Source organism: Mustela erminea, chromosome 19 (assembly GCF_009829155.1).
Source record: "Mustela erminea isolate mMusErm1 chromosome 19, mMusErm1.Pri, whole genome shotgun sequence".
In the NCBI taxonomy this organism is placed as follows: domain Eukaryota; kingdom Metazoa; phylum Chordata; class Mammalia; order Carnivora; family Mustelidae; genus Mustela; species Mustela erminea.
Genome location: NC_045632.1, coordinates 15,878,537 through 15,898,852, shown reverse-complemented (window position 1 = coordinate 15,898,852; position 20,316 = coordinate 15,878,537). Strand labels below are relative to the sequence as shown.

Here is a 20,316-nt window from a genome sequence, read left to right as displayed (position 1 = left end):
GGTGACCATTGTTATTTATGGGGCATTGGCAGAGAAGCCCGAACCATGGAAAATCTAGAGAAAGATAGGCTACATGGTGTGGATGAGGAGAATTCGATAGCTGCTCTTTGCTCTCCCGGCCCTGGGACCCAGAACCACAGGCTGCCCTGTGTCTGCTGTCAGGCCTGGCCTTGGGCTTTGTCTGCCCCGTCCCTCCACACCTCCCTCACTGTCCACGACAGCAATGCTGGGGGGATCAGCCACTCTGTGTTCCGAGTTTGCGCCCCTGGGACCTTCTCTCTGTTCGGGACACAAAACCTGAGACTGTTTTTCCTTCTAAATGCAACTTTGTTCTGCAGGAGAGGAGAGAAGTGAGAAAGAGATTGTTCGTTTGACGATAGTGAGGTGTGCTCTGATATGCCTCTGAGAAGGGCCCATTTGCCAGCAGCCTTTGCTGGGTAATGAGAGGAGGGGAACCCAGGGAACTTGGTGGGAAACCAAAGCTAGAGCAATGGACTCTGTGTGTGCCTCTCGCAGGAAGATGGAATGGTGCCGGGTGGCTCGCAAGCCGGATCCTATCCTGGGAAAAAGAAACAGGCTTGGATATTGGCCTTGGTGATTTTAAAAATGTGTAAGCTTTGCTCGCTGAGTCTGTGTCCTCAGTTACCCTGTACTTCCTGGGCCCCCACAAAGCCCCGAGTCTGTTCTCTCAACGATCTCTAGAGACGGACTCCTCTCCACCCCCAGGGCAGCACCGCCCGGGTGGGACGAATTTGGCACCTCCCATGTGCCAGGCACTGTGTTAAGGGCTGGGGATTGGGGTACTGGTGCCTGCCCTCCTTTCTCAACGCCTTTGTGGTGCACGATCCTTCAGAGCACACACACACACAGGAACGTTTGCAAGCAGAGACAGAATCTGAGCGTACCCATCACTCGGCAGGAGCAAATATCACTTTGCCAAACTTGTTCTCAGTGTCATCCAACACCCCACCTGCCTTTAGAGTGTTTTAAAGGCAACCACAGACATCACCTGTAAATGTGTTTGTATATTTAGCTGATACAGATCTATTTTTTTTTAAGATTTTATTTATTTATTTGACAGACAGAGATCACAAGTAGGCAGAGAGAGAGGAGGAAGCAGGCTCCCTGCCGAGCAGAGAGCCTGATGCGGGGCTCAATCCCAGGACCCTGGGATCCTGACCTGAGCTGAAGGCAGAGGCTTTAACCCACTGAGCCACCCAGGTGCCCCAGATATATGTTTTCTGTATAACCACGCCGTGTTACACGTCTGACCTGTCCGAAGAAGAGCCTGTCTTCCCCTTCTTTCTGTTTCTCTGACTTTTCCCTGTCCTTCCTGTTTCTGGCTCCATTCCCTCTGCCGGCCTCTGAAGTGTGGGCTTTTCCCAGTGTCCTGTCCCCTGGAGGATTTTATCCACCCTGATCCCTGGCCTGTGGTCTCACCTCTCAATGCACGACTCCTGAGTCTCCAGTCCCACCTCACTTGTCACTCTCCTGTGGGATTGTTTGCTCGTCTTTCACTGTCCCCTGTTAGACTCTTCTGTGTGGGAACCTGGCCTTAACCTCTCCCCAAATGCCAGGCCCCAGCACCATGCCCAGCCACAGGAGAAGCTGGGGAGATGTTTGAGTGAGTGACCGAGGGAACAGGTGACCCTTTCGCCAAGTTGTAGACTCAGTTTCTGCATTGGCAGCCGGTTGCGAGGCACATGCATCGCATTCGGCGTATTCCAGACCACGCTGAGTCCTTGCTGCCCAGCCTGGATGTTGCCCTGCCTGTGGGTCATCCGGTTCAGAAGTCTGGCAGTCCTCTTTTGACTTTGAACCATGTAGCGGCAGCCCATTTGTACCGATTTCTTTCTCTCGCGTATCTCTCCGAACCCTCCCCTTCCTCCTTCCCTTCACTGCTCCTGCTGTCCTAGCTCAGGGCCACACACAGGGTGCTTTCAGGCACAGATTCTCATCAGTCTGGGTGCGGCTGCAGTGCAGCCATGCACTGTGTGACTTCGGGGAAATGGCGTAACCACTCTGTGAGGATAGTGCGTGCATCCTGGGGCTGTGGTGAGACCTCAGCAAATTCATGCTCCTGTGCCCTTTGGACCGTGTCTGGCACCCAGGAAGTGCTCTGACGTCAGCCCCCCTCATTGTCCCTGGGATTTGGCTTCACCCCATTCCCCTGCCTCATCTCGTTAGCCCCCTGAGCATTATCTTTCTGAGACTCACATGTAATCAGGTCACAGAGAGACCTGCCTCTCACAGCCCAAAGAACAACTCAGGGTTCTTCAGCCTCCCTCTACTTTTGGACCCCACCTCCTGCTGCTTCTTGGGGGTTCCCAGATGTCTGCACGTTGGTGTTTTTTGCCCTTGATGTTCCCACTACGTGGAGTGACCTTCTTTTCAGGTCATCACCTATCAGAATCGTGCTCCTCTTTCACAGCCTAGATCAGGTGTCACCTGACCTCTGCTGTCCTCGAATCACACTGCCTGCCCTGCGGTGTCCCTCTCTGGCCAGACCATGCCCTCCTTCTGGCTAGCACCGGCAGCGTCTGCAGCTCTCCCTAGAGCCTTGCTTGTGATTCTCTTTGTCTTAACTCTCAGCTCCCACCTCACACTTGCAGGAGGTGGGGAAGCTACCTGAAGGCCACTTTCACCTTAGCAGATGCTTAATGACATGAACTGAGCATTTTCCCTTCTCTCTGCCTGTAGTTCTTCCTCTCTATTTTCTTGTCCGAGGGGACAGGATGCTGTGGGAGTTGGAACTCATGGCAATGGTTCACTCCCACCAAGGAGAATGGCCACCTACTTTCCCTGCTGGATTTAGGCTGCCTTTCTCTCGTTCTCCTTGTCAAGTTCTATCTGTGGGCACCAGGCCAGACACCAGGGGAACTTTGGGATACAGGCCTTCTTATCTTCCCTTTGTTTGTGGCTCCACCTTACAGAAGGGAGCAGGCCTCCACCGTCTCAGACTGGAATGGCAGCACATGTGCTGTCTGCCTTCCTCCAGCCGCCTGCCACCCACGGAGCCAGAGGATCAAAGGCTTTAGCAGGGGAGGAGAGGGGAGGGGATTCACGTCAGTGGCACCAGAAACTCCCCTTTCCCCTTCCAGAGCTTGGCGGACAGAGCCTGGTCTTCCCCTCCATCTGGGGGGACATGGGGGCTGCTGTGGCAGGGCCACCCCTTTGGAACAGATTCCACGTGGAGGATTGAGATCTAACACGGCGGTATTTTTCAGCAGCACAACTGTTTCAAGTTGAGTCCCATGCATATCTGCCATTTTATAAAACAGATGAAAAGAGCTCTGCTGAGGGTAAATTTGAATAGGAGGCACCTGCCCTCAGCCCTGGCACCTCTCAAGGCAGAGTGCTTTTAGGAGTGCTGTTTGATAAGCACTCCTTGGTGTGACATTGTCCACCCTTGTTGGCCTGGGAGTGTCCCTTTGTGGGGTCCATCATGGTTCACCCTCGGGCCTGTGTGTCTCTGAAGAAGGTGGCCCACAGTGGCTCCTTATCTGTTCAGGCTTATTTGCCACCTCTACAGAGAGGTCTTCCTAGACTGTCTGAACTTGATCCCCGCCTCAGCTGTCCCCTCCACTGGTTACTCCTGCCACATTGCCCTGTTGTGTTGTGCTGTCGTCTCTTGTCTTCTCTTCTGCTTGTCATCTCCTCTGCTGCAACCGAAGGTTCATGAGACCAGGGATGTTTGTCTGTTTAATCCCAGTGCTCAGAGTAGTAGGTGGTGTGTAGTAGACACCTGGTACTTTTGAAAATTAGAATGGATGATTAAAGTTTGGGAGGAGCTCAGAGCATTGTCTTCCTCTGGTGGGGCAGGGGTCTGCCCAGGAGGGAGGTGTCTGATGCCAGCATTTTGGGGCCCAGGCTGGGATGACTCTGGAACCCGGGGAGGCCTGGTCACCTCCTTTGGTTCTCACACAGTGTCAAGGCACTGAGACCTTGCCACTTTTTTCCCCACGGACCTGAAAGGCTGTGGCTCCCTGCGCAGCTCCTGTCTCTCCTTTTTGGACTCCTCTGGGAGAAAGCAGGTGGTTGGGACTCTCTGAACCCATAGAGGACTGGCTGTTCTCCTCCAGCCTGAAATTGATTTCCTCCAGGCTCTGCCTTGATCCAGACCCTGCCCTGGACCAGGCCCTGTGAACAGAGGGAGGGGCCTAAGCCCACTCTTCCCTGCCACATGGGAGGAGGAGAGGGATAGAGCCACTTGGCCTGGGGGCCACCAGCCTCCCCCCATGTCTTGAAGAGCCCCACAATGGCAGTTGGGCTGCACCTTTGTTTTCTGAGTGTGCTAGCGTGTCATAAATTGTTATTTCTATACCTTCAGAGCATTATCAGGCCTCTCCTTTGCAATCTGGGGACAGATTTGATGCATGGTCAGTTAACACATTGTGTTGAAATCTGTCATTGTGCCCATATAAGGCAAACTCCTCGGGTTACTTTTTACCTTGGCAGAATCACAGGAATGTCAAGGTAACCAGGCCACCTCAGCATAGCTCTGATTCTCTTTGGGTCACCTGACTGGCCCTCCCTCTCCCATGACTCACCCTGCAGCCTGTCGTGAGGCCTCTGGTGCTTGTGGCCCATGGGATTGGCCAAGAGCCTCCGGGGCTGCACTTGGTTCTAAGGTACCTCACCGGGGGCCCGGAGGAGCGGGAACCAGAGCCGGAAGGGCATGGTGGCCAGACTCGGGGTTGGTTGAAAGACGTGTGGGCCCAGCTCTGACACCCCCCAGCGGTGTAACCACCGGCAGATTGCTTCAGCTTTGGGAGTCTCACCTGTAACGTGTAGGGCTCTCAGAACAAATTCTGGCAAGCTGTAAGCGTTCAGTAAATGTGAGTCATTTGTACAGTTAGATTAGGGGAAGCCTCCTGCCCCGCCCAGTTATAAAAACAGCTCTTGCTATCTTCTCTGGAAGCTCAGTTCAGAGCTGGGATGCCAGTCCTCTCTGGAAGACTTACCGCACGGCTTCCCGATGGCACTCCATTACCTCCCGTCTTCCCGACACACACGCACGTACGAAGCCCCTCCTCTGTCGTGATAGGGCCAGGAGTCTGATGTGCCCCTGAGAGTGGTGGGGGCCTCCCCCTCCTCCTCTGACATCACACCGCTCTTGGAGACAGTCGCCTCTTGTGACTATTCTGTGGTTTGGCCAGGCCTCAGTACCAGCCCCAGGAAGGCCTGTAGGTGGGGCGAGCCCGAGTGAGAGTCTAACCCTGTCACTCTGCCAGGGCAAACGGTTTCACCATTTTTAATGGAGCAATTATGAGTCAGAGGTTTCAGTCTCTGGACTGGTTCCTCCCAATCCTGTAATTACACTTTGGCTATAGAACCTTATTTTGGTTTTTCTTTAAAAAAAAAAAAAAAAAGAAAATCCTTTCAAGATGCTGTTGATACTGTCCATCTTGTATGTTCAAGGCGTCTGAGATGGAGTGAATATGGTAAAAGAAAAAAGAGACCCCCACATGGAGAACAATTTCTTCACCCACAGAAGTTGTGCTTCCCACCCCCCAAAATTATAGTGCCAGGAAGTAGACCCAGAGTCTGCTAACATGAAGCTCAGGGCAAGAATGGGTAACTTTGAACACCGCCAGTTACCTCTTGGCAAGCTCCAAACTCTAAGCCAGGAATTTCGGGTCTGAGGCACCTACCCAATTGACGATGGATTCATTCAGTCCCTCATCCAGTTTTCACTGAGCCCTTGCTCAGTCCCAGCTGCCGAGAGAAGTTGCCTGGAGTCTCAGCAGAGGGTGGGCAGGGTGATGGGGACCCAGCACCTCTGTGGGCGCCTTGCCAGTTCTGGGCCACTCAGAGATGAGAGGAGTTGATCACGCAGATAAATGCCCTATATTCTCTTGGCCTCCTGACTCACCCTGCTTCTCGAAGGGATCATCTTATTCCCAGCCTCTGTGAGTGGGAAGCCAGTGGGACAGAGCACGGATGAAACAAGTGTGTGTCTGTGTGTGCTGCCGGGGCTCCAGCTCCCCTTGACAAGAGCACAGATTTCCAGGCCAACCCAGTTCTGCCCTAGCCATGCCAACCACCCCCGGACACCCCTCCCTGCTTTCACTGGAGCAGGAGAAGGTTTCAGGCCTGATCGGTGACCATTCAATCAGAATGCTCCAAAACAAAAAAAAAGGCAGGAGTTTCAGTTTTCAAAAGCAAAACCTACACCAGTTAGAAATCACTCGTAGGCCCAGCATAAATGCCTTCCTACCACCCCAGTTTGTGACCATGTCAGTTCCAGCAGGAAGCAGGCTGTCTGCTAGTCGGTGAACAGACGGCAAAATGGTGGTGTTTGCCCTGCCTCCAGATACCCCTGCCTTTTCCCTTCTCCTTTCTGCTGGGGTGTTTCTGGGATGGGCTTTGCTGGCTGAGAGCAGCAGTAGACTGGAGTCTTCTCAGTTCCCTCTCTGACTCTGTCTCCCCAAATACCAACTGCCTGTTATTTAGAAAGCAAGTCCATGGGCAGATTTGTTCATGCTGAAATGTAAAATCGACAGGCTGATTTTCTTAGGCACCTGTTAGGATTCCAAGCCACATAGTCTCAGGGCCAGAATTGGCTCACTTGACTATCTTTTTGAAAGATCAAAGTTTAAACCAGACAATCTTTAATCTCCCTTCCTACTCCGAAACCTGAGCTGAGCTGTAAGCCATTGAAAGTAAATGGGGTTTTTGTAGCTCAGACTCCCTGCTCTCCAGGTGAAGGGCCTCTGTGCCTGATCGTTTCACAGCAAAATGCCAGATTGGGCCAGAGGAGGCGGAGGGCATGTCCCCAGTCTCTGCTGCTGCCCTAATTTAAAAACAGCCTTTTGGGAGTGGAAGTTTTTTCTTTTAAAGATAGCCATTCCAGGTAGGCCTCACCCATCTCCTTTTCCTGCTGAAAAGCTTTCTTTTGAGAGCTGAGTGCTGCCTTCTACCTCTACCCTGTGGGCCCCACCTGCCTTTAGTTCAGACCCTTATCTCCCTGTGCATTCTGTGTGAGGAGGGCAGCCTCTTCCCCCTTGGGGAGGACCCATTTTTTTGTGTGTAATCTCAGTAGCTTTGGGTTGGTTGGTTGGTTGGTAGGTTTTCCGTGTGTGGGGGATAACTCCGGAAAAGGTCCATTTAAGAACAGACAAGCTCAGATTGGGGGACCTCCCTACCCTGGGCTGCCTACCCCACTTCTCTGGGGGGTTTCTTTTAGCCCCAGGGTCATGTTCAGTCTGACAGATGCGGGGGGTTCCGTAGTTCTCTGTGGGCCTCAGTTTCCTCACTTGTAGAGTAAAGGAGCTAGTGTGGTGGTTCTCAACCTGGCAACATGTTACACTTACTTGGTAAGCTTCCTTAGTTTCACTCTTTAGGACCCATCTACAGGGACTGATACATCTGACCCAGGGCGAAGTTCAGGCATTTTTATGAAACTCCTAGGTCCCATATATTTATTGTGACTTGATTTCCAGCAAGGGCAAAAGACCTATCAATGTGGAAAGAGATGTCATTCCACTAAAAGGTGCTGAGATGATTGGATATGCACATGCAAATAATGGAATTGCACCCCTCCCTCACACCATATACGAAATAACTCCCAACTGGATCTAAGACCTAAATGTAAAAACTAAGACTGTAAAACTTGTAAGAAAACATTGGTGTAAGGCTTCGTGACTTTGGATTAGGCAGTGGTTTATTAGGACACCAAACACACTCAACGGAAGAAAAACAGTTATCTTAGACTTATGAAAATTAAAAAGGTGTTTTTTTTTTTTTTTTTTTTTTTTTGCGTCAGAATAGTTCAGAAAGTGAAAGTGAAAAGACAGCCCTGAGAATGGGAGAGAATATTTGCAAATCATGTATCTGATAAGGGTCTAGTGTTCGGACTATATAAAGAATTCCTATAGCACCAACAGTGAAAAGACAACCATTTAAAAAATGGGTGAAGGACTAGAAACATTTTCTGAAGAGGTTACTACAAATAGTCAATAAGTGGACAAAAAGATGCCCAGTATCATCAGTCATGAGGGAAATGCAGGTCAAAACACAGTGAGACACCGTGCCTCTCAACCTCCAGGATGACTGTACTCAGAAAAGTCCAATAGTGAGGGTTGGCCAGGACGTGGAGAAGTCGGAGCCCTCCTGTGTGGCTGATGGGAACGTAAAGTGGTGAAGCCTCTTTGGAAGACAGTCTGGTAGTTCCTCCGATGATTGAACAGAGAGTTGCCGTATGCACCACACTTACACCTCTAGGGGAACTGGAAACACACATCCACGCAAAAACTTGCACGTGAATGTCCATAGCAGCCTCATTCACCATAGCACAGGTGGGAATGCGCCAGATGTCCATCGGCTTGCAAAGGAATGAATAAACAAAACATGCTACATGCATGTGCTGTAAGAGTACTTGGGAAGTAACGTAGCGCACCTGCCGCCATGCAGGTGAACCTTGAGCACACCCTGAGTGAAAGAAGCCAGACCGAAGCCACATACTGTGTGATTCTATTGATGGGAAATGTCCCTGGAAAGGCAAATGCACGGGGACAGTAGACTAGTGGTTGCCAGGAGCGGGGGGTGGGGAGGGCGCTCATCAGGATGAAAGTGTTCTGGGGTTAGATAGCAGTGATAACTGTACAGCCTCATGAATAAACTAAAACTCACCAATTTTTATGCTTTAAAAGGGTGATTTCTATGGTATGTGAATTATAACAACAAAAAAGAATGGATTCTCCAACCTGCACCTGATTCAAAAAACACATGCCCGCCCGCGATCCAGCATCTCTGCCTCCGTGTTGCATTAGGGCCTCTACTGCTGGGTAGCAAGTTGCCTCAAAGCTTAGTGGCGTAAAACAGTATTTATTGTCTTAAAAATTGAAAGGAAAAAAAAAAAAAAATTGAAAGGAAAAACCAGAAGAGCTCAAGGGTAATTCTAATGTCAGGCAGGGTCCAGGACCTCTGGGCTTAAAGGGTCTCTGGCAGAAGAAGCGGGTCTGGTCCTTAAGTTCCTTTACTCATTTGGTGGTGAGGTAAAGGCAAGTGGAGTTTGGGGGAGATCGCATTGTGTCAACCCCCGGAGTATGGCCAGCAGTGTGGTGGATCCTGGGTGGGATGTCTGGCTTCCCCAGCTGCGGTGCTGATGCTGCAGTAATGAATAGAACAGCCCAGATCGCTCACTCTCCACAGGCTGTGTGGGCATCGCCCTGTTGAACACTCACACCATGCCTGTTATCCTCATTTTACAAAGGAGGAAGCAGAAGCTGGGAGAGGTGACACTTGTTTTCTCAGGCCACACACACACAGTAAGTGGCGAGGTGAGCATTTGAAGCCAGGCATGAGATTCGAGAGCCCCTGCTCCCCACTCTGTCACTTTGTCCTCTCTGTCCACTGCCCCCCACCCCACCATCCAGGCCCCAACCTTGCACACGGGAGCCCAGGAGCCCTGATGGCCTGAGTGCGCCAGGGGAGCTCCCAAGGGCTCCTGTCCCCTTCCATCAGAGCAGCAAGCCAAGAGCGGTGTCTTCCTTGGCTGGCTTTAGGAGTGTCTACAGCTCTGGGATTTATTTCTGTGAACTGTTGAAAGTAAGCGGTTTTATCTCTAACTCGGACTCTCACCAGTATAAAATGAGATCAGAAACCATGAAGTCATAAGCGACTGGTCATGAGAAGCCCCCAGCTTTACTGAGCTCCAGCTGTGCAAGGCCATGGAGTCCTGCAGCAGACCAGACTCGTGAAGACGACAGTATACTTGGGAGGCGGTCTGGTTATGGATGGGCGACATCACTTCTGAGAGTAGCAAATACAACGAAAACAACGTAACAGTAAAGTGACTGCAAGGTGCAGATGTCAAGGTCAGAGAAGACCTGGGGTGATGTCATCTGAGGGAAGTCCTGAATGATGAGAGATAGCCAGCCCTGTGAGGAGTGACAGGAAAGTTAGAGACCAGCGCTCACGCGGTGGGAACGATACTGCAAAGTCAGTGTCTTGCAGCAACGAATGTGCTTCCCTGGGGGGGACTGGCCAAGGCGGGAACGGTGGCTCCCGGGGGGGGGGCATGGGGGAGAGCTGGTCTCTGTGTGGACACGCAGGACCTTTGGAATGCTCGCAGCTCTCTTCTCCAGTATTTATACCTCTCCTCTGGCTGGAAAGTCAGAGCTTTTTCATGTAGGCTGAGAAAACTCCGAATAAGGCAACGTCAGGCCAGGACATAAGAAGCATTCCATATTTCCCTGTAATTGCTTTCAAATTAGGTTATGTCATCATGGGGCAGGACACGCAGCAGGCCCACTCTGCCCTTGGCTAGCTGTGCAGTTGGGTTCTGGGCGGGCAGCTCATTGTGTCCCCCATGCTGTGAACTGCCCGCCTCGATTTCCCGTGCTGGTGGGGCTGCATCCGTGACCTGGCAGCCAGTTCGTTCTCTGTTCTCAGCCGGCTCCCTAGTTTCTCTCCCCTTCGGCTCTGCTAAAGGCAATGGGTCTTCAGAACACTGCTCACACGTACAATCCCAGAACTGTTCCAGAGGCTCACAGACTCCCTGGATGGTCCCTGAGGCTGTTGCTGGGGTGATCGTCCTTTCGCCTGGGCCACTGGCGACCAGATTCCAGTAGGCTGAGCCGGCGGGGCCTGAAAGGGCCTTTATAGTTGGTGATGGAACCCGGGGGTCAGGGGAGCAGTTTCTGCTTTCAGGACCTGAAAAGATGCCCCATTGGGGCCAGGGCTCGTCTGGAACGTGGCAGTAGCCAGGCAGATAGGCGATAAGAACGGTGGATGCCTGTCTTTGGGATAAATAGCTGTCCCTCCCTTGTGTCCAAGCCCCAGACACCCTTCCCGAGGACCTGTGGAAGCAGGAACCATGGGCAGCATCAGAGGCCACAGCAGGCAAGGTGGGAGTTCAGGAGGTGGGACGGCGCCCTCTCCCTCAAGGCAGCCGGTGCCCCAGCGGAGCAGCAGACCCAACACGGTATTGCAGAGACGAGGTTTGAAAACTCCCAGCACCACGGGGAGCCCTGTCTTGCCTCCGTGTACCCTGGGGGAGTTTGGTGTGACCCACTCGGGTCAGGCCTGGGCCTGGGGAAAAGATGCACCTGGTCCTTGGGGGTCAGGCTCTTGGCCTGCGATGTCCTACTAATGGGGTGGGGAGGGTCCACAGTGGAAGGCAGTGGGTGCAGCATGAAGCAGCAGAGTTAGCCCTAAAATTCTGTGAGGCGTGGAGTCAGTGGAATCCACTTGTGAGCTGCTGTGAGTAAGTAGGAACACGCAGCTTTCCACGCTGGTCCGGCAGACCTCCTAACCAGGGCCCATAATCAAGCCATCGTGCTTGCCCCAGCCAAGGGACTTGGCTGAGCCTGTTTCTAGGCCCAGACTGACTTTGCAAGAGGCTTCTCTTTATTCTGGGTTTAGTGGAATTCCAGCTTCCAACTGACATTTCCCTCCACACCACCCCCTTCAGTGCCATGGCCATGTTTTGTAACAGGAAGTCGTTGAGAAAAAGAGGGAAGGAAAGTTTTTCCAGCTGGGGCGGCAGCATCCTACCAGGACCCTTTCTTGCACTCACCATCACTGTGCCCACTGGAACACCACTTGGTTGCCCTGTGTTTTCACGTTTGGTTCTTATTCACTGACTACCCCAGAGTAGAGAGGGTTTACCTCTTTGGGTTGGGGGAGGGAGTCATCAATGAATGGCTCATTAAAGCACCCCCCCACCCCCCCCACCCCACTGCCACATTCCTGGCTGCTTAGGTCATCTCACGAACAATATCCATCATTCATTCACCCAGCCGCCCCACATCCTGGCCACTGGGAGGGGTCCTTGTGACACAGGAAGGACTTTATGGCCTGCATGCTAGCCCTCCTCTCTCCCCCTGCCCCCACACACGGAGTGACAAAGCAGAAACAGCCCAGGGGCCCCTCTGAAGCCCGCCTGCCTTCCCTGGTGCACCACAGCCCTGGGAGTGGTGACTGGATCCCAGAGGAACCAACAGGCCTGGCTTTCTCTCTCCTTCCACCCCTTCCTCTCTCCCACTTGCACTCTGTGCTATTTTAACAACCCGAGAAGAATCTGGAACAGGCTGCCAGTGTGCAGAGGCAAGTTCTAAGCCTCTTCTCTGTGGTTTTTTTCACATGTGCTCTCAAAGACAGACAAGTCCACATCCTTCCTTCCTCCCTAGATAGGTCAAGGGCTGGGCGCAGGCTCCCTTCTCAGAATGGCAAGGACAGGCGGGGAGCAACAGGGCCAGCCCCAGCGTTGTTTTACCTGCCTTGTGCTGGGTCCAGGCGGCCCTTTGGGAAGCAGGCAAGCTTGTGGAGACATAGCTCTGCCTGCCTCACTCTCTGAGTTCCCCTCCAGCTCAGGGGTGGGGCTGGGGCCGGGCGCCTTCTTGACCCCATTCTGTTGGCCTTGTTTTGCCAGGCCGGTACCAGGCATCCCACTCAGACTTTGTGGGTGAGGGTCTGCCCTGAGTTTGTGTGGACAAGCTCTGTGACTTCGGGCAGGTCACTGCGCCTCTGCCTGCCTCAGTTTCCTTATCTGTAAACTGGAGATGATAATTTACATGATCATGAGGTTGGAGATTTTAAAGAGTTAACTCCATAGAAATAGTGAGAACTAGTAATTAGCATTTCCTGCATAATTTGTGTTAAAGTGCCCACCCCCCTCCACCAGAATGTAAACTGTCTGCTTTGCTTCTCCCCTGCCCAGAGCCCAGTAGGGGTTCCAAGGTGGGATTTGTTGACCAGGAGAAGGCATTGAGTGGACGGGGTCATGGACGCTGTTCAGAGTCCGTGCTTACCCTGAAAATGGCCTTAATAGTAAAACCCAGCTGAGCTCGTTGCCTTTTGCGTTTTCTTCCTCCCACAAAGTGCCTGCCGGTAGCTCTGGACACCCCCACTCCCCAACAAAATGGAAGCCTTGAGCTTGCCTTTCTCAGTCATGACAGTTGGTATCTCCATCCGCCTCCATGACTCCTCCGCCTTCCTCCTGTAAGTCTCTCTCAGAGGCTCTTTACTCTCTTCTTCTTGGTCCTCACGCATCGACCCTCGCCCCCTTCAGCTCTGCCCTCACAAAGCCGGCGCCATTGTGACCTTCCCCAGGCCCTGTGAGTAGCCCCTGCTGGCTTCCTGGCCCAGTGTGCTCTGCCTCACTCCCTTCTTTGCCCTCAAATCTGCCGGAGGGCCTTTGCACATGCTGTTCGTATTATCTGGAAAAGATTCCTTCCTTATTTTTGTCTTAGCTCTTTCTCAGGTGTATCAGAGTCTAGAATCACCTCCTTAAGCACACTTCCCTGTGTCTCTTCTACCACTTGATCAGGAGCTAGGATGTTGGAACACTCTTTAGCTCCCTTTCTGGGGGCAGCGGGGAGAGGGCACAGGCCTGACACCTCAGAGTGGGCCCGCTGAAGCTCAGAGCACCTGGCCCAGCTCAGTAACTTTCTAGGTACATGACTATCGGTGGTCAAGTCGTGATACCTCCCAGACCCTCGATTTCCTCATCTGTAAAATGGGGCAATGGTGGCAGCTATCCCACAGGTAGTTGTGAAGATGAGAGAAGTTAGTACATGACACGGTGCCCAGTACATTGTGAGCTCGTTGGAAGTGTCCGCTCCCGTTGTAACTCTCACCACTTACCCTGCTGGTCTTGCTTCTGTAGTTGAGTCGCTTCTTGATTCACGAGACCCTCTCCCTCTTAGGACCAGGCGCCCCGTGAGTTTGCAGGCTATGTCCGTGGTTGCTCACGCCTGGGTATTCGGCCCAGGACCTGGCCCGGGGTTGACTCCCGGCAAATGCTTGTCGAGAGAACTGGCGTGTTCCAGCCCCATGGGCCTGGAGCATCGCAGGGCGTTTGGACCTGTCAGCAGTTGGGCTCTGAGGCCCCTGCTCTGAGAACCGTGCATTGCAGGGGGCGGTGTGGTGGGCGTCCAAGGCCTCTATCTATTGAAACCGCCCCCCCAACACTATCTACCCCACACATCTTAGTCTAAACTGGGTAGGGAGAGGAAGTGTATAAGTAGAGAGTTATTCTCATAACCAGCTAGGAAAAAAACCTGAATTTTTAATGTCCCATCCGAATTCCAGCTCCTACTCACTGGTCAGTGCATGACGAGGTGGCCGTTTGGGGTGGACTTGTTCCCTCCGGATGGCCTTCTGAGGTCCTTTTGTCTCCGTCCATGAGCCTCTCTGGTGTCAGTACGTGCCCCTTGTCTTCTAGGAGCAAACAGAGCCAAGCAGGGCATGGAGAGGGAGGGCGGGAGGCCTGCGGGCGGGAGTTCTGTTCTGTCTGCGGCACGTCGGGGAGCGAGTCCTTCCTTCTCGCCACCTGGACGGGCAAGCACAGATTCTCCCAGCACCTGCTCTGTTCTGCTTAGGACTGTGCCTGCTTGCAGCTAGGGAGACAGAAGCGCACGGTGCCTAGTTACCATTTATTTGAAGATAGATCTTTCTTTGACATATGTGTAACACTGAGTGCTTACTTTATCTGTGCCAGGCCCGGTCCTAAGTGATTTACTTGAATTATTTTGTTTAATCTTCATTTAAGAGGCGAGGTCACTGTACCTGTTTCACCACGAAAGAATCTGAGGCTCACCGCCCGCCCAGGGTTTGCCTGCTGGCAGCTTGCCTCACTGGCAGAGGCAAGATTTTGGCCCGGGTCTGTGCGAGCCCCAAGCCCCAGAGCTCTTGTGTGCTTCCCCAGAGGAGCTGGGCACAGGCTGCGGGGCCCGTTTGGAGGGTGGTTCGTGCAGTGACCTCATGAGGATGAATAGCCTGAACCTGAGAGGCGAGATTTGCCCACAGCCTCCAGGGAGGAGGGCCTCCTGCGCTTCCATTTCCACTCCAGACCCTGGGACAGAGGGGAGGGCCTATGCAGAGAGGGAAGCAGCCAGTTCACCTTATGCCAGGCACCGTATTGGAGGCTTTAAAGCATCTCCCTCACTTAATCCCACAGCAGCTGCAGGAGGTAGGTTCTGATAAGTCCATCCGACAGGGAAGGAAACAGGTGTAAGTAGGTTAGGGAGCTGGCATTTGAACCTAGACCTGTGCCCTTTGAGAGTGCATGGGTGTAACCCAGGCAGACCAGGTTGATGATGGCTGCCGTTTAGATGCCTTCCTGGCCCTGCCTGCAGACCACGGGCCTAGGTGTTGGCCCTGGCAGCACCACAGCCTTGGAGGGGGGTCAGCCTCTGGGAATCACCCTCTTAGGTCCTTAGCCTCGGGACGAGATTGGTCGCTTTGCCACTCACCAGAATCTTTTGGAACATGCACAAGCAGAAGACAGGTGTTCCCGGTCTCCTCCTGCTTCAGCCTAGCCTGCTGCCACCACCACGGCCGTGCGTGGCTTAGGCATTATAATGGCACATGGGATATGAGACGTCCCTCCTGCCCCCCTCGGAGCTCGCACACGTGCAGGCAGCATCCAGTAGGACCCAGAATGACTGGAGAACATGGCTGAGAGCTGCCAAGGGCTGTGTGGCAGCCAGGACAGATGGGGACGGAGGAGACACTCAGTGAAAGAGGTGGCTGGATTTCAGGAAAGGAGATGTGGGGACGCCCCTCGATGACCAAGGACCTGCTGTTTATTGAGCACCTGCCATGTGCTCTCTGGGCATCAACACTGCAGACCCTCATACTGACCATTACTTGCTTGCCATCCTCATTGCCATGTTATGGATGGGGAGGCACACGTTACGGAGGTCGGATGCTGTGTCCACTTGGGCAGCGGAAGCAGTAGCCTAGCCCTCATTTGTCTGAATTGAGAGTTGCGTGGGGAGGCTGGGAAATGGGGTGGGAAGGCACATTCCTGTGTTCTCAGCACCTGCTTGGTGGCCGGAGTTTGAGTATGTAGGAAGGCAGAGGACAGAACTGGAGTGAGAGCCCAGAGAGAAAGGTGCCGTGATGAGGTCTGCACAGAGGAGGGCGCCATCCGAGTCAGAATCAGGTTGGGCCAAGCAAGTCGCTGTGGGTGTCCCCAAGGAGCTGCACATCAGGCTGATTTGGGGGGATCTGCCTGCTCAGGAGAGAGAGAAGCAAGGCCCGGGCGCCCTTAGCTGAAGGGACAACTTCACACAGGGTGGGTTCGGGGGCCCTGGCCCACCCACAGTCACCCACCGTTCTAGTATGGGTTTGGAAGGAAACTGTGTGCCCATCCTCACTGTGGTGCAGCATGTTAATTAGATGGCTTCTTTGTCTGGGAGGGGCCTTGTGTGGAGTGTCTGAATGAGCAGGAGTGGTGACAGTTGTCAAAACACATGGTGCTCCGCCAGAGGTTCCCTGGAAGCCCCTGGCCCCCAACATGGACTCTGCCTGGGCCTGGGCCTGGGCCTGGGCCTGGAGTGTGCTCTGTGCGCTCCTGGCCCTCTGCCCACCTCTACCCTGGCCTGTGCAGATGGAGGGGGCGGGGCGGGGCACGGGGGCTCCGTGAGAAACAGAAGCGTGGCATTGTTCCCAGACCCTGTTGTGGGAGGCTCAGTTGCCCCAGAAGGTGTCTGGACATGTCCATCTTTAAATGCTGTGACGTGCTTTCTGGGGGCTGATGTCTGGTGACATGGCTAACTGGTGGTGGGCTGAGTGACGGGGGCCCTGTGGGAGATATTGTGTCGGGGATTTGGGTTTCTTGTTTGTGACCCTCTCTGTCTGAAAGCGTCCTGTCACCTTCAGCATCCACATGCCCTGTGTTTCACAGAAACTTCTTAAGAGACAGCTGCCTAACCCAGGTGGGCAGTGGCTGCCTGCCTCCCTCTTGACTTCCAGCTTCGTTAAGCCCCCTTGAGGTTTGGAAGGTGAGAAGTGGAATGTTCCTAGGGAACAGAGGGTGTCTGGCTTGCAGGGAAACAAATGAGGCTTGCATGGGGCTCAGAGAATCTGCCACTTACTCCCTGGCTGATAACACAGCGGGTCTGTTAACTACCCCGAGCCTCAGTTTCCCCAGATCAACTTGTCCAGGTCAGTTAAAGACACAGAAATAGTGCATATGAAGCCCGCATTGTGGTCTTCATATGGTGACCACTGTGGTCCCATGTCAGGGCTGTGGCCTAGTCCTTTTGCTATAAAGCCCCAACACCCTCACAGACCCTCTATGCCTCTCTGTCTTGGCTCCCCAGACATTCACAGCCTGGTGCAACTCCCACTTGCGGAAGGCTGGCACGCAGATCGAGAACATCGACGAGGACTTTCGAGACGGGCTCAAGCTCATGCTCCTTCTGGAGGTCATTTCAGGTGAGTTTCCTTTCCACCACAGGACAACCCAGACCTGGAATAGGTGTGCTGTCAGAGGTCCTAGGGACACAGACTACCCAGGCTGTCCCGTGCCTGCTAGGAGGACCATGAGGCCTGAGTGATGGCAGCATGTCCGGGCGCTGGCCTGGGATGGAGCGGGGAGGGGGCAGAGTACCTTGACGGCGGGCTCTGGAGAGTAGTGGGGTCACTAAAGCTTCCCTTTCTCTCCCCTCTCTCGGTGTGTGGCTCTCAGGAGAGCGGTTACCTAAGCCAGAGCGGGGCAAGATGAGAGTGCACAAAATCAACAATGTGAACAAAGCCCTGGACTTCATCGCCAGCAAAGGGGTCAAGCTGGTCTCCATCGGGGCAGAAGGTGAGCTTGGTGGGGGCAGGTCGGTTCTTGGCCCGTAGGCTCTGAGGCCGGAGCTCTCTGTTCTGAACAGACTTGGGTGGGTGACAGAGCACTTGGTGTGTGTAAAGCCCCAGTAATATATCCAGCAGTGACCACAGTGCCTGCCCTCTCAGTGGGATCACTGAGCCCACGACTTCCCCCACCCCCTTCACCTGCAGAACAATCCATCCAGGACTCAGGAATCTGGCGTCCTCGGGCATGTAGGGCAGGCCCCTGCTGCAGGGGAGGAGTGGCTTTGACTCCGACCCTGGATACCCTCACTCACCGTCCTTATGCTGGGCCTGAGAGACACTGACAGACATGTGACCTGATATCTGTCTGTGCCTCTGGAGCACCTTTGTCCTTTGGCCCTGCCTGGTATCTGTGGATAGGAGGGAATGCAGAGAAGAGAAGGGCATTTGAGGCCCAGTGTTGGGGCTCTGGGCTGGGGTGCAAGTCCAGAGGTCACTAACGACATGCTCTCCCTCCCGCAGCCAGCTTGTCTTGAACTCACAGGCCCTTTTGGAGACGAGGCAAGGCCTGATAGAGCCCAGAAGGTCCCCATCAGCTCCCGCTCACAGTTCCGCTCATTAGAGCAGGATTTCCTACACCCTGACATCCATGTTGTCCCAGCTTTTAGAAAAACAAAGAAAACTAATTGCCTTTAATGACAGGGCTCTGAAAGTTTGGCCAAGACTCTAGGCCAGAGTGTGTGTGCTGAGTTCCAAGGCTCTGCCCCCGTCTGGGACCTCTCCGGGAGGGGTGCCAGGCGTCACATGCCATGGTTGAGGTGGTTGGTGTTTTGTTTAAAAAAAAAAAAATCAAAACCCCCCAAATCAGTTGGGCCCTCTGATTTTCTGTCCTTACATGGATCTTTCCCCCTGGCTCCATGCCAGCCTTCTGCTTCTCACAGCTGCATGTATTTTGCTCAAATGCTAGCCTGTAAATACAGAAGGGCTGAGAGGACAGACCTGGTGGCACTCACCAGTTTTTTTTTTTTTTTTTTTTTTTTTTTAAATATTTTATTTATTTATTTGACAGACAGAGATCACAAGTAGGCAGAGAGGCAGACAGAGAGAGAAAGGAGGAAGCAGGCTCCCTGCTGAGCAGAGAGCCCGATGCGGGACTCGATCCCAGGACCCCGAGATCATGACCTGAGCCGAAGGCAGCGGCTTAACCCACTGAGCCACCCAGGCGCCCTCACCAGTTTTCATTTGAAGAAAAACTTCATCTAAAAATGCTGTCTGTTTGTGCCCAGCTTGGTTCACTCGCAGTCCCTGTGACCGCTGGGCCTGGGGCAAAGCTGAAAGGCAGCCCGCAGGAGGGGCCCTGAGGGCTCCAGAGTACCTGAGAGCCTGGCATCCACCCCGCCCCCATCGCCCTGCCCGCCACGCAGTCCAGGCTGCAACGGAAACATAGGTTCCTCGGTGCACAGCTTTGGGTCCGAGAAGTAGCTGTGGAGCAAGTGACACAAGAGAAGCTGTCTCCCCTCCCTCACGGGATCTCCCTAAGCCCTCTAGGACCAGCTTCCTTGTGCAGCCGGCCGGGTAAGGGAGCCACGGCCTCCTCTGCAGACTGTGGCCGGCTCCCTGCCCTGGTGTGCCCGGCACTTGGGAGGAACGCAGTATAGATATCCTGACTGGAGGGCTGCCCTTGCCCTGCGCTGGGAGGACTCAGCCTGGTTTCCGGGTCTGGGCTTCTTAGCCCTGGGAAAGGGCCCAACAGACACTGTCCTTCCCCTGCCTCCAGCCAGCCGGCCACGCACGTTTCCTTATGCTGATACTCCGAAGCCGAAAGATCTGCCCTCTGCCTTCAGCCCGAGGCTTGGCTGTGGGGAGTGTCTCCATGGTGGCTCACGACCCACCACCTTGCCCCCCCCCCCCACCTCAAGTGTGTTCCTGGGGAAGGTTGGGCCCCCTCCTCTGCATGAGTGCTCTGCCTCCTCTCCAGATCCAGCCCATCCTAGAGCTTTCTGTTCTCGAGGGCCAGCGGGTCGGGTCTCTCCCTGCACCTGCTGCGCTGAGATCCTGAGGGGCTGGTGGGGTGCAGAGGCATTCAGAAGACTGCTGTGGCTCATCTGGCCAGCAGACTCAGGGGTGAGGCCGGTCGCCCTCACTTCTCTGACCCAGCCCGGGACACATGGCGCCCTGAGTGTTGCAGAGAGGACTGCTCTCTAAGGCCCTGAAGCTGACGCGTGTGGTGCAGGCCCTTACCTCTCACTCCCGGGAGTTGGAGACAGTCTTGGGTTTCGGTTAGTTAAGGAAGCACATGCTTACCAGCTGCGCCTGTGTCACCGCTGTCCCCGTCCTGCAGCATCATAACTTCTACAAGGGCAGGTTCTGGGTCCCCAGATAGAGCAGTGCTCTCGAAGGCAGGCTGAGAGCAAATAAGTCAGACACGTGGTTACAAGTGGTGGTCAGTGTGCAAGGGGAGAGGCCCCGGGCTGACGCCTGCAGATCCGTGCCCGGGGAAGCCACCTGGGAGAGGTGCCAGCAGAGGCTTATAGGATGGGAACGATGGCTGTCTGCGGGAAGGGTCAAGGGGCATACTTCATGGGCAGACAGAATGTGTGAGGTCCTTCCAGCAAGGACGAACCTGGCTTGCCAGAAGGACCCAGCCCGAGTGTGCTGGGGTGGGCAGGTCCTGCAGGGCTCGTGAGGAGAACTGGGGGGCGCGGGCTTCATTTAGGTGTGGTGGGGCTGTGAGCAGGCGAGCGGTACAATCCAGTGTAGCTCTTCAGGCAAGTGCCC

At 54.0% G+C, this 20,316-nt stretch overlaps 1 protein-coding gene and 1 long non-coding RNA gene across 6 annotated transcripts in view; one reads left to right on the top strand and one right to left on the bottom strand.

The window, feature by feature from the left end:
* Positions 1–20,316, top strand: part of ACTN4 (actinin alpha 4) — a 68,527-nt gene that overhangs the window by 25,532 nt on the left and 22,679 nt on the right. For all 5 annotated transcript variants that reach the window (XM_032325364.1, XM_032325361.1, XM_032325363.1 and 2 more), the window contains exons 2-3: positions 17,061–17,175; positions 17,429–17,548. In XM_032325364.1, coding sequence (XP_032181255.1) covers positions 17,061–17,175; positions 17,429–17,548 — 235 coding nt within the window. The remainder of the gene's footprint in view (positions 1–17,060; positions 17,176–17,428; positions 17,549–20,316) is intronic.
* Positions 8,869–20,090, bottom strand: LOC116579714. The gene is made up of 3 exons (XR_004281386.1): positions 19,843–20,090; positions 14,052–14,348; positions 8,869–9,884 (listed from the first exon to the last, which is right to left on the bottom strand). It is a non-coding gene; the product is annotated as an uncharacterized LOC116579714 (long non-coding RNA).